At 31.1% G+C, this 12937-nt stretch overlaps 2 protein-coding genes and 1 non-coding gene across 3 annotated transcripts; 2 read left to right on the top strand and 1 right to left on the bottom strand.

Annotated features, from left to right (window-relative positions):
• Positions 1-995: 995 nt before the first annotated feature.
• Positions 996-2151, top strand: LOC125836281 (CLAVATA3/ESR (CLE)-related protein 25-like). The gene is made up of 2 exons (XM_049515455.1): positions 996-1591; positions 1937-2151. Exons 1-2 carry the CDS (start codon positions 1344-1346, stop codon positions 1974-1976), a joined length of 288 nt encoding a protein of 95 aa, XP_049371412.1. The 5' UTR covers positions 996-1343; the 3' UTR covers positions 1977-2151.
• A 412-nt stretch (positions 2152-2563) lies between these two features.
• On the bottom strand, positions 2564-4646 carry LOC125836280 (inactive LRR receptor-like serine/threonine-protein kinase BIR2). Its single transcript, XM_049515454.1, has one exon. It carries the CDS (start codon positions 4631-4633, stop codon positions 2795-2797), a length of 1839 nt encoding a protein of 612 aa, XP_049371411.1. The 5' UTR covers positions 4634-4646; the 3' UTR covers positions 2564-2794.
• Positions 4647-8817: 4171 nt separating this feature from the next.
• LOC125836771 (U2 spliceosomal RNA) lies at positions 8818-9013 on the top strand. Its single transcript, XR_007443467.1, has one exon. It is a non-coding gene; the product is annotated as a U2 spliceosomal RNA (small nuclear RNA).
• The last annotated feature ends 3924 nt before the right edge of the window (positions 9014-12937 follow it).

Raw genomic sequence — 12937 nt, 5'->3', positions numbered from 1 at the left:
AGATGGAAATGGACCCGTTAATTAGTACCTTGAGTTATATCAGAGGTAGCTTGTTTGTCCTATACCTCTAAACTGAAGAGTAAAGTAAGTCGGTATATGAGCTTCTAATAATTGGGAGGATTCAGTATTATTTCTCTTATCTAATGGAGCAGATAAGTGTGATCAAAATGCTTTGCTATTGAATGTGGGTGTCTTTAGTCTGATAAGCTCAACATTATTTCAAACTTTGGATGATCGATGTCATCTTATTTCAAAATTTGGTTGGTATAAGTGCAGGGTTAAACTAGTGTGCCAAACTTTGTGTGCAATCATTCCATCTTTGATATTCTCATGTACACTTTTATATTTCAGAATCTCTTTTTTCTTAAAGCTTTATATTCGATAGGGACCATACACTACTGGCCCTGACAGCGATTAGAACATATTGCTTAGTAGACTCAAGCATATGCTAATAATGCGCCTGTTCTACGATTTTTTTTATACTACGGTGTATATATAAGTTAAACTCTTTGGGTTAGATATTCTAATGAGTAAGGACTTGATAACGTGGTCAGAAGGTTTTAATTTATTTTGCGGCACTTCTTTTCAGGAAATTCTCTTTACAGATTCTTCGGATGAAAATACAAGACGTCAAGTATATTCAAATTAATTCTGGAATAAAGAATAAAGTTCTCTTTGATTTGCTCTGACGGAGTTGCAATGATTTTGAATTTGATGGCTCCTTCTTGCGTCCAAATCACCTTTTCAATGCCAGCAATCATAAATGTCCAATTCTCAAAAACGAATACGGAATTTAAATTTGATGAGTTTAACCTGAATTTTCTTCAGCATTTAAACTTGATAGTTCGTCCTTTTAGTTCTTTGAAAAAAAAAAATACACATTTGAAATACGGATTAGAGTTGAATTTTGAGTCACCAAGGAAGCAAAAAGTGGAAGCTGCTGACGGGATGGGTAACACAGAGAAAAAAAAGGTCCCCTTGGCTATGTTATACCTGCACTAACGAGGTAATAAATAATTGGACATGTTACTTTATTATAAACTGTTGTCAGCCTATCCCTACGCCTAATTCTCTTCACTTTTTACCCCACATCTTCAAATAACCTTTCCCTTTTGTTGCTTTTGGACATAACCACCTTTAACTTTTTCATGCTATATATTAATCTTATGGCAAATAAAAATCCTCCATTTAAGAGCATCCCAACAACAGAATTACATTTATACTGTTTGTAGTTTCTGTCTACATAGTACCAAAGGAAAATTTGGTGTTGGTGTGTTCCTCTGATCCACAAATGTGCATTGAAGATCAAACACAGGAGAATTTGAGATAGTAATACTGGAGTTATGGGTGGTGATGGTGCTCGCCGCAGCAGCAGTTTATTGATGGCTCTTCTTTTACTTAGTTTTCTATGTTTTGTTTCTGCTGAGATTTTAGTAAAGCCTGCAGCCAAAACAGTTACTGGAACGACAATCAATCAACATTTAGAGGCTGAGAGGATAATAGAAACAGAAAGGCATTCTCTTCAAAGGACCAATCTCAATTATGTCAGCAAAAGAAGAGTACCTAGTGAACCTGATCCAATACACAACAGGTATTTTCAATGCTTTAACATTCCACCCTGCAACATTCATAAGTAAGAAAAGCATACTTCTATGCTTACCCAACCATATCTATTTGCTTTCGGAAAGGGTCAAAAGTACTCATCTACTGTAACAAAATATAACATGAGATAATCTAAAACCTTACTAAAAAATGGATAGGTAAAACTGAACTTCTTTACCAAGATATTCTAATACGTAGAATCCATATAGTCCCCCAGCTGGAGCTTTGTTAAAGACAAGGACAGATATGAGATAACTTGCTAACAGACCTTTTCCCTTCATTTACTATTAGACTACAAGTTATTGTTTTGAAATATTACAAAATGACTTTTCAGGGAAGCAGGAGAGCACATGGAAACACGCATCCGAGCTTGAGCTTGAGGGAAAAAGTAAGAGGTTTGATAACTACTATTGCAAAGAGTTTCAACTGTCAACAAGAATTATTTTTTTTCCTACTTGGAAACTTTAATTGTGCATTATGTTTCTAAGATTGTAAAGAAGCAGATTAGAATCAAGTGAATGAAAATTTCAGCTGCCAAATCAAATTCAAGAGGGCACATAACTTTTAGAAAGCCCATTCAACTTCCATTTTAGTGAAAATTATTCCCATTCAGACACAAATTTTGCAAAAGGACCTACAATTACTGATCAACATCATCCAAAATTAATCAGAAGGGGTAAATACTAATAACTCTGCTTGATAGCATTCCGGTTAGATGAATTAATATCTGTGTGGAGGCAGATATTCTACCGAACCAATCTATCAGGGAAATCTAATGTGATTTGATCTTACAAACCATAAATGACTGTAAGGGACATACTGAATATATCTCGACCCTAAAAAGGCCAATGCCCAGGTCAGTTATAAACAGCTAAATTAGTGGTATTACAGCTTTCAAATAAACTGTCACAGCTTTTGCTTACTGCCTTGTTTAATGCATAAGTATGAGCAAAGAGAAACATAAACCTAAGATACCAATAATATTAGCTATCTGTAACATAAATTTCGAGCAGAACACCTCAGAATGATTTGACACTTCACAGTACAATACAGCAATATCTGTGGTAGTACTTCACAGAACCATATGTATCGTGCCTGATTCCACTTGCACCTAAGAGAAGTGAAGAACGTACCATAATGCATTTGTGTTCACCAGATGTGAAACATCTCGTAATGCTTTCCCATTCATGTATCAAATGGGACTGCTGGTCTCTTGTTTGTTAAATAGTAAGGGAAATTCATCATAATGTTCAGAGAAACCATGTTTCTCAGCCATGCTCTTCAGTACTTCATATACCTGATACATAGACCACCTCTCCTTGGGCCGAGAAATTAAACAATTGCAAGCAATTTTGAGGAATTTTACAATCTCTTCATCATGGCCCTTTCTACAAATATGCTTATCAATTGCATCTTTTATCCGACCAGAAACAGAGAGCTGATTTACCCAGTCCACCAAATTTCCCTTAAAACCTTCATCAGCAGCAGTGATTTCTAGAGGTCTTTGCCCAGTAGCCAACTCCAAAAGCACAACCCCAAAGCTGTAAGCATCCCCTTTCAGTGAAGCCACCATTGTGCTTGAGTACTCCGGAGCAACATAGCCAAATTCACCCAACTCCCCATTCACAAAACTAGTCTCTTTTGCATCTGGAGGTGTCACCAGCCTTGCCAACCCAAAATCCATTATTCTAGCATCAAAATCCTCATCAAGGAAAATAACGTTAGAACATATGTTTTGGTGCAATATTGGTGGTTGACAACCATGATGAAGCCAAGCAAGGCCCCTTGCAGCACCCAAGCCAATCCTAAACCTAGTAGGCCAATCCAACACACTTGCGCTCCCTTTCAATAATGAATACAAAGTACCATTTGACAGGTGCTTATAAACCAAAAGTTTTTCCTCCTCAACAACACAAAAGCCCAAAAGTGGTACCAAATTAGGATGCCTAACTTGTCCTAGTCCATTCATCTCCATTCGAAACAACTTCTCACTCAGCTTGCAAGCTTTAAGCCGTTTAATAGCAAGCGTAGAACCATCACGTAGAACAGCTCTAAATGTAGTCCCCGTCCTAGTCGAGTTTATCACACTCGACGTACTAAAATTGTTCGTGGCAGCCAACAAATCCGCCAACTTAACCTTCACAAGCGGTTTCTTAAACAATGTAACCTGAGTAAGCCTATGAGCCTTCAACTTATCCGCCCACCTTTCCGAGTCAACTCTCCCTAATCCATACCCCATCTTCCTCCTTTTCCCCGCCTTCGTAAAATACCAATACCAAGCCCCAAAACCCAACAATAGAGAAGCAGCAGCACCAAACACACCGGCAGCAATAATAATAGCTAAACTTTTCTTACTAAGCCTCCCACATTTCCCCAACGGACCACCACAAAGCCCATCATTTCCTCCAAAATCAAACGACTCAGCCGAATCAAAAGCTTCCGGAATCCTACCAGAAAGATCATTGTTTGCCACAGAAAATATTTTAAGCCTCCCCAAACTAGAAAACTGAGGTGGTATATTCCCAGAAAGCCTATTATCATTAAGCATCAATTTATTCAAATAGGAACAACTAACAAGATCAGACGGAATAGAACCGGTAAATTCATTGTTCGACAAATCAAGGGTTACCAAGTAAGGTAGCCAAGTACAAATATCAGAAGGAATTGAACCAGAAATCCGATTACCAGAAAGATCAAGATATTGCAAGCTTCGACAATACTTTAACGAATCTGGAACATTACCTCCAAGATTCATATCCCGAAGTTCAAGATTTATGAGACGATTTTCACGGTCATTCCAGCAAGAAGCACCAACAAATTTACATATAAACCCCACTGTAGAATTAGCAAAATTCCATGAATTCAAGTTCCCTTTTGGATCTGTCAAGGAGTTCTTGACTCCTTTTAAACACTTTATATCATCTTCAGCTACAGCACCAGCAACAGCAGTACAATGAAGAAGGGGTTGAAATACAAGAATCAACAAGATGAATACTATAAGGGGAAGATTGAAAAATCTGAAAAGTTTCATCTTTGAGCTTTAGGGAGTAAGGATGCATAGAAGGTGTTTGATGAATTGTTTACATGAGAAATATAAGTGTGTGAAAAAAGCAAAAGAATATAAGATGACATTTGACTTTGAATGATGAAGTGGAACCTTGGAATTATGGATTTAGAGAATTTGTAAAGTTTAACTTATTGTTAGTCCTGTTAATGGAGTGGACTCCCTGAGTAAGCACCTAAAATATCTTATTTTTGTTGCTCCATCGATTTTAATTTATTTGACTGATTTTTGAGTTTGAAGAAGGTTTAAAAAATTAATTGAGGATCCATTTGGCCTTAAATATACTTGGGGAAACTTACAAAATGATGTTTGGCAATATAATTTGCCTTTTTTGACAAATATATTTGTTAAATATCTCAAGTTTTTAAATACTACAAAAAAAAATAGTATTTGAGCCAAATTTTGATTTTTGGAAATTTTTAAAAAATTTAAAACTATCCCAATTTTTTATATTTTATATAAAAAAAAACATTCATTGTTTCTTAATTCTAACTAATATTTATCTAGTACATTAATAACTAATAATTATTCCTCTATGCTATCTATACATAACGGTGCCAAAAAGAACAATTTGTTTTTTAATGAGTTTATAATTCATCTTGAATCAGTGACAAGTTTGAGTTTGTAATTAATATATTGCTTTTGTCCATATTTGTTATTTTCTTGTTCTTGATTGTTATCAATTATGTTATAAGGTTATTTCTTAACGAAACATTTCATTATAAATGACAATACAACCTTAAAGGTATTTTAAATAATTTTTAGAACTTATGAGTATAAATCATATTTTATGAAATAGTCAAATATTTCTCCCAAAATTTATGGTCAAACGCATGGTAAAACTTCACCCAAAATAATGCCGAGAATATATAGAAATTTGGGGTCAAACGCTAACCGAATATTTTGAATCTTATAATTTAAAATTAAAGATAGGTAATATGTTTTAAAATATTTTATGATTTTATGATTTCAATATGTTATACTATGAAAAAAGAAAAATTTAAAATTATCCAAAAAAAAATCAAAAACAACATAAACAAATGAAAACGGCAGAAGTTTTTGGTGTTGGGAATGAAATTTTAGTATGGAAGTATTGATAATTTGATTTGGAATTTTAAGTTAGTGGGTAAAATTCACTAACTGTATTGTACGTTTTCCCTTATAATGCATTTGATTATAAATAATATTTCATTATTTGCAAAATACCATTTGTTTTGTTTGTGTCTAATTATTTATGTTTGGCTCGGTAAACTCGTTAAGAAAAATATAAAATGATTTAAAAAATTATATGTTATTTAAATATTAAAAAATGAATAGTACTTAAAATTAACGGTAAAACAGGTATAATGATAAATTATTTCTTGATTTTAAAATTAAAAAGTAAAATGTATATCTATTTTTAATGTAGTGAGCGAATAAAAACGAAAGAAGAAAGTAGTAATTTAATCATCAGTATTTGAAATGCTGGTGTATATAAATATTTTAAATTGATTATGGTTTCACTCAATATCTTCAGTTTTTCACCCTGACCTTGAGCCTAGATAAATTTTACGTCTAGGCACAATTATACCATATACTTCAGTTCGACTTTAATTTCAATACTTTTTTTTTCAACCTTAATTGAATATTATCCAACGCTTATTAAATTTCTGTATATTGATGCAAATATTATACTATATTTTTTGTTATTTGACATTCGATATTCACATTAAAACTCAATTAAAAAAAAGATACACACTGTTTTTTTTTCTGCCAAATTCTCTTTTTCTCATACAAAGAATTTAAGCGGAAGATGCATGTGAAGAATAAAATTATCTTTATTAAAACATTTGAAACAATCTTTTGTAATGTATATATTCGTTGACCGTGAATTAATATGATATGGTTAGTCTTTGTATATAATTATATTATCTGAGTAATAAAACAAATTCAATAATCGTGTAAACTATGTGTTTGATTCAATCCTTCCGCCTTAGGAACTCATCGAAAGCAACAGTACCTTTGGTCAAAATTTTATAATTTTTCTGTTAGGTCATAGTCATATCACATTTGATTGCCTAGAAAAGAATTGGCAAAAACTGAACTCTAAGTAATTAAAGTTATTAATTATTAATTTATATATTATTATAAAATCAAATTATTGAATATTTTTGTAATTTTACCTTACACTACGTTAGTGCGTTTTCATGTAGTAATCAAGAAAAGTTCCCTCTCAACAAATTCTGATATTTGACCAGATCCCACCGCTATTTTTTTTATCTAATGTTTATGTTATTTTTTGTCAATAAAAATTACTAATTGGGTGGTGCACTAACAAGTAATGATAATAATAATCCATTACTTTGGCCTTTACTATTTGTAAAAAACAAAAACAAAACAGTAGAATATAAATCTTACCTAACTACATTTAGATTCAGTGCTAGCTCCTGTTACACCACTTATTTGGTTAATCCCCCCACAAACTGAAAATTTTAACACAACTCCATGTCTTGTTCTATTAATTTGTGTAGTGGGAGTGATGATGGGAATTACTCTATCATTAATTAGAATTTTCTTAGTGAACGTTTAACTTTTCACTACGTTTATTTGATACGAATTCAAAATCAGTAAACTTTAAATATCAAATGATTAAATCGAAGAAAAATGACTAGTTAATTTATTTATTTTTAACTTGGATCAAATTTATTTATAATTTATTAGTATTTTTACTGTGACGGTGAGTGGCGCCTTTTAGAATTGGACATGAGTGTAATGGTAAATGGAAAGCATCGTTTATTTTTTACCATATAAATATGAAAAAGCAATATCACTTGCAAATGCACTTTATTTTTTACCAAATAAAAAAGAATAGTTTAGTTGGTAAAAGAATGATCAACAATATGATTACTTTGATTTTTAAGTTTTGGTTTTTTGACATTTGCAAAGAAAGTGCCCCATATTAATGTTTTGGCAGAATATGCTTGCTTGTTTTAGACTTTAGAGTAGCACTTTCAAAATCTTAAAGTTTAAGCACACTTTGATGTTTTGTCGTTTTTAATTAGAAATTTTGAGTTCACGAATTTTTAAAATGGAGATTTTTTTGTGAAGGAGCATTTCTTCTTAAATTAATCATATATATGCAGATCTAAAAAAATTCGATAAGTAAATTTAGGATACTGAATAATTTCAAAAAGATAGAAATCAAAAAACTTGATGTGTACGTATATTAATTGTCTCCCAACTATATAGAAGACTATTGTTTAAATACACTCTCTTTGTTAGAAGTGGGTAACAATAATCCTTTGCTTATACCAAATGTAGCATATTACTTTTTTGTGTGTCTAGTTATTCTCTAACAAAGCTCAATTAATAATTTAGAATGACACTATGAACATATGTACAAGCAAACAACTCAACCGATAGGTGAATCGTCAAAGTTTGATTCTCCTAAGTTATATGTTTTTGTTATGAACTCATTTAGGGAGATATAAATTACGTTTGGGGCCCCGAAGGAGACTAGGAGGTTGGAGTTAAATAACGCGTCGGTTGAGGCTATTTGGAGTAATATGTCTTATGAAAGATAATATAGATTAATTATATTATCAATTGAAAAAAGATAATAGAAGAAATTCATTATATAAAAGTTATATTAACAATGTTTTAAAGTTTAAAATCTTTGTTTGATTTTGACTTTAGACCACTAATGTGCTTGAGCCGCCCCTGATTCTAATGTTTGCTATTTTAATGGTTTATTCTTTAAGTTAATGAATTACATCAATCACTTCCGTTATTTACTTTGTGTTGTGATATTGGATTAATCATTCAAGTTTTCTCTTATTTTTTATTTCTTATTTGCTTATTTAAAAACACTACGAAAGTTTGTGCACCAAATGTATTTTTTGCAAAACAAGGTTACAAATTTAGTAGTACAACAATGAATAAATCTTTTGTAAATCTACAGTACTATCACAATGAAGTAAAATAAGCATTCAAAGTGTTCAATTTCCACAGCAAATTCTGACCCATTTAGCAGCTAGGCAATACTCGAATTCATTTTCATGTTAGGCAGAGGCTGATGCATATAAAGACTCTATTTGTCCCACATCGAAGAGAACTAAGGTGTAGACAACGAGAAATGTTATAAAAAACAATCCCCTTCTACATGCAAAATCATACCTTTCTCGGCCTTTTGGCTAAGATCAAGTGTAGTATCTGTTTTTATCAATTTAATATCTGATATGTGGATCATCGATCTACATGATATTAACTCAATTTATAAAGGGGTAGAGTCCATCAAGGTAGCTTGCTACCTGGGCTCTTGAGCGTCGCCTAGGCTTTGCACTACAGCCCAAGCCTGGCGCACCCCACCAAATCTAGTCCAAAATTCTTCAGTCTGGGCCCATATTAACACTGAAATTGTCGTTCTATTGCTGGTTACAGATGTTTTTAATTTTTGGCCCATTTGTATGGAACTTGTAATTATTGTTTGTATTTGAACCTACGTACATACTCATTCGTATTTGAACCTACATACATACTCATTCGTTTTAAATCTCTTGAAAAAATTGGAAACAAACTGCTTGCTCCTAATGACTAGTCTTTCTATAATTTTTGACAATTTGTTAGTTAGTTCTTTTTCTTGGCCTTTTATGTTCTCTATGTGGTTCAGCAGATATATGTACTTCGATGATAGGATATGGTGTTATACTAGAAAAATCTTCTTATTGAAGGGTTGCAAATTGCTAAGTAAAATTGGTATATTCAATTTCTTAATAACCATTTCAGAGTTCAGATCATTCTACTAGTAGGATGAATTGGTTGTTAAATTTGCTTAGAATGTTAATTGCTCAATAGTTCAATGTGAATGTGGAAAATGAAGTTAAGATTTTTAACTTTAAGAGTTTTAAATATTTAGATAACAACTATAATTGAGTTCAATTCAAATTAAGTTGAGTTGTTGATGACAATGTTATAAATCTGTATAACTTACATAAATTTCATAGTGTGAGTAGTAAATTACATCATATCCCTACTTTTTTTTCTAATTACAAGAATTCCTTAATTTTTACACAATCTGGATACATTAACGCTAATACATTATGTATCAAGTTGTTAAGCTAAAACAAAGGAAGAAGCGGAAAATCCAATCAAAACCCAATAAATTACGGTTACACGTCTTTTCTTACTATCAAACAGTCAGATACAAATCCTAACAGAACCAACAAATTTAAAATTTAAATTTCTTTTCCCTATTCATCGTTCTCCATGTTCATCGAAGAACCATTCAAATTTGCCGAAAATTTAATAAGATACATAATGAATAGTTGTTGGGCAAACAATTTCTTTTGTGAATCTCAAATCCACCATTGCAAGAGATCGATGAGATGAGGAAAAACTTGAAAATCTGATTCATAGTAGAAGGAAATCACAGGAAAATGTTATTGACAATGTGATTCAATCCCTAACAAGTTGTAACAGGCTAGCACAATTCAAAATTCAAAAGCCTTCTTCCCATTCTTCCAAAAAACTCTCAATTTTCGAATCAAATTGTCGACAAAATTGTAATGATACAACATGAACTTGTTGTTGTGACATTTCAGAATTTGGGAAAGTGAGGTAAGGTATGAACTATACAAAAGTGATGGAATTGTTGTTGGTCAAACTATTAGTTCGGTGAATCTCAAATTAGCCATAGTAGCTGAATTAGAGATCAATGAATTGAGGAAAAAAATTGGAGATCCGATACATCGTTGAGGTGAAGAAACAAGAGCCTGGATTTTCAATGTTTCCGCTATACATTAATACAATAGACAAAAGGCTGAAGAGATACATAACTTTGATGGATCATTCATCATTTTTATAATGCTATGTAATCATTTTTTGAATTATGTTTTCAAGATGGATAGATTTATCAATACATTACTATTTATGTATCTTGTTAAATTGATAAGTGTTATATTTCTATTAGATACATTAAATAGTAATTGTTGCCCATAAGATATTATGTTTGAGATCGATACATTACTGTGTGGTAATTGCTATGCATCACATACATTTAGTATACATTTTGAATTTCGTATCATGCCTAAAAAATTAGTGCATGATACATTGCTATTTATGCATCTTATTTTGTTTGAAAATACTGTATTGTATAAAAAAAATACATTTTACATGTAATTGTTTCAAATAACATTTTTTGTGTGTGATACATAACACAATGGTGATCAGTTGATATGTATATTACATGCAATAAAGTTTGAAACTATTGAATTTGATATATATTATGTATCATTTACACATCAATTAATGATACACGGTGTTTTCGCTATAAAACATTAGAGTTTATGTATCAAGTGTATTTATTGGGTAATGTGCACATATACATAACCTTCTAGTTGAATAAGCTTTGGTATATGTATCAAGTAGTAAAAGATTGTCACTGATATGTATAACATACATATTGTTGGATCTGATACACTGTGCTCCAGTTATAGAATATTATGATTTATGTGTTAAGATTGAAGATACATTATATAATTTGATACATGTAAATGATACACTGGGTAGTGATTATGTATCAAATACATTTATACTGAACATGCTAAACACTAATCGAAGATACAACAACATTAGAGTTATGTATCAATACCTTAAATATGAACATGATTCATTGCATAAAACAAATGCTATTGTAGAAGTGATGTATCAGATCGGTGATAACACTACAAACACTAATTTAAGAATAAAAATAAACAAGATATATTGAAAATCTGTATTTTTGATAGTGATGGCCGTATAATGGCAAATCTAACTTTCCCCCCCTTTTTTGGAGCGTTTTTTCAACAGTAGATTTAGAACTCAAACATGTATCCTTCTTCGATTTCTCCGCTCTCAAATTCTTCATGATTAATGGATTGTTTCGTTGTTTCGATCTACTTTCATAAAAATTTTCATCCTCAAAATCAAATTGGGTAAGCCCAATATTAAAAGAGGGAGCAGAATCCATATGCATTAGAAAATTGTAGATGAAAAAACATTTTTTTTTTAAAAAAACGATAATTAAAGAACTGTAAAGAAAAAATTGATGAAGAAAAAACTCTATCTCTTTAGGAATTTGAAATCGATGAACTGAAGAGAGAATATATATAGATTTGAAATTCAAAAATAGAGTGATGATGTAACTGCTAATACATGAGAGTAATTTTAGGGGTGAAAATAACAACAAAAATCGTTGGGTTAGAAGAGTTGTGAGTGATGTATAGTAAAAGGAGAGGAGAATAGGAAAACATGAATTTTTGTAATATTTTCAAATGGTATAGAGAATATGAAAAGAAAAGTTTTGTAGTTAGGTAATTTTTTCTATAAATTTGGCACGCTACCGTTATTTTTTCGAGCGAACTTTTAGAATTTTTAGTTTATATTCCGTCTCATTTTTTGTATAACCTTTTGTTTTTAGTTCATCTAAAAAAGTAATGTCACCTTATTATAGTTAGAAACAATTTAGTATTAAAATTCAATTATTTTTAATGATCACAATTCACACAAATATTTAAGGATTGTTTTAGATCGTAATTTTTTTTAAAAAAACAATCATGTCAAATTAATTAATGACACATAAAATGAAACAAACAGAGTAATATATAGCAATATTAATGCTACTTTTTGATTCAAAAATTCACTTATGTGATTGTTTTTAGTGTTGATAAAGAAAGATTGTGTAATCATATAGTGTTATTATACTTCTCAAGTCGGTCAAAATCTTTCTCTGTTTATGGGTATTTTTTTTTTAATAAAGGAATTCACCTTTATTATTCTTCGAGTAGAAATCAGGTAAATTTTGCTTTGATATAAATTATTCATGAAAGATAAATTTATGTGCAATAAGTTAATCGAGCAAAATGTTACGCTATTTGGTAAACAATATCAAATCTTAAAAACAACACCATACCAAATTTGTTTTAGGCCTTATTTATTTTTAATAAAATTAAGACGTCTGAATCTAAATAAGTATTTGAATACTAAAATATGCATTAAAATCTAAATGTCTAAATCTAAATACACATTTCAATTTGAATTTTTCCAAATAATTTGTCTAGAATGTCATAAAGTGGGAGTTGAATTTGGTCAAAGAATTCGACCTCACCGTTTAAGTGTCTTTCAAAATTTTCATTAAATATATACTTATCCAAAGTAGTGTATACTTATCCTGGTAAAATGTCAGTCGATATTTTAATTAATTACTAGTGTGGCATAATTAATTATAGCTCCAGGCAGCTCCACCTCAAAAATTGT

This window comes from Solanum verrucosum, unplaced genomic scaffold, assembly GCF_900185275.1.
Source record: "Solanum verrucosum unplaced genomic scaffold, falcon-dt-bn FXZP01000278.1, whole genome shotgun sequence".
Classification (NCBI taxonomy): domain Eukaryota; kingdom Viridiplantae; phylum Streptophyta; class Magnoliopsida; order Solanales; family Solanaceae; genus Solanum; species Solanum verrucosum.
This window is presented reverse-complemented; position numbering and strand designations above follow the sequence as displayed.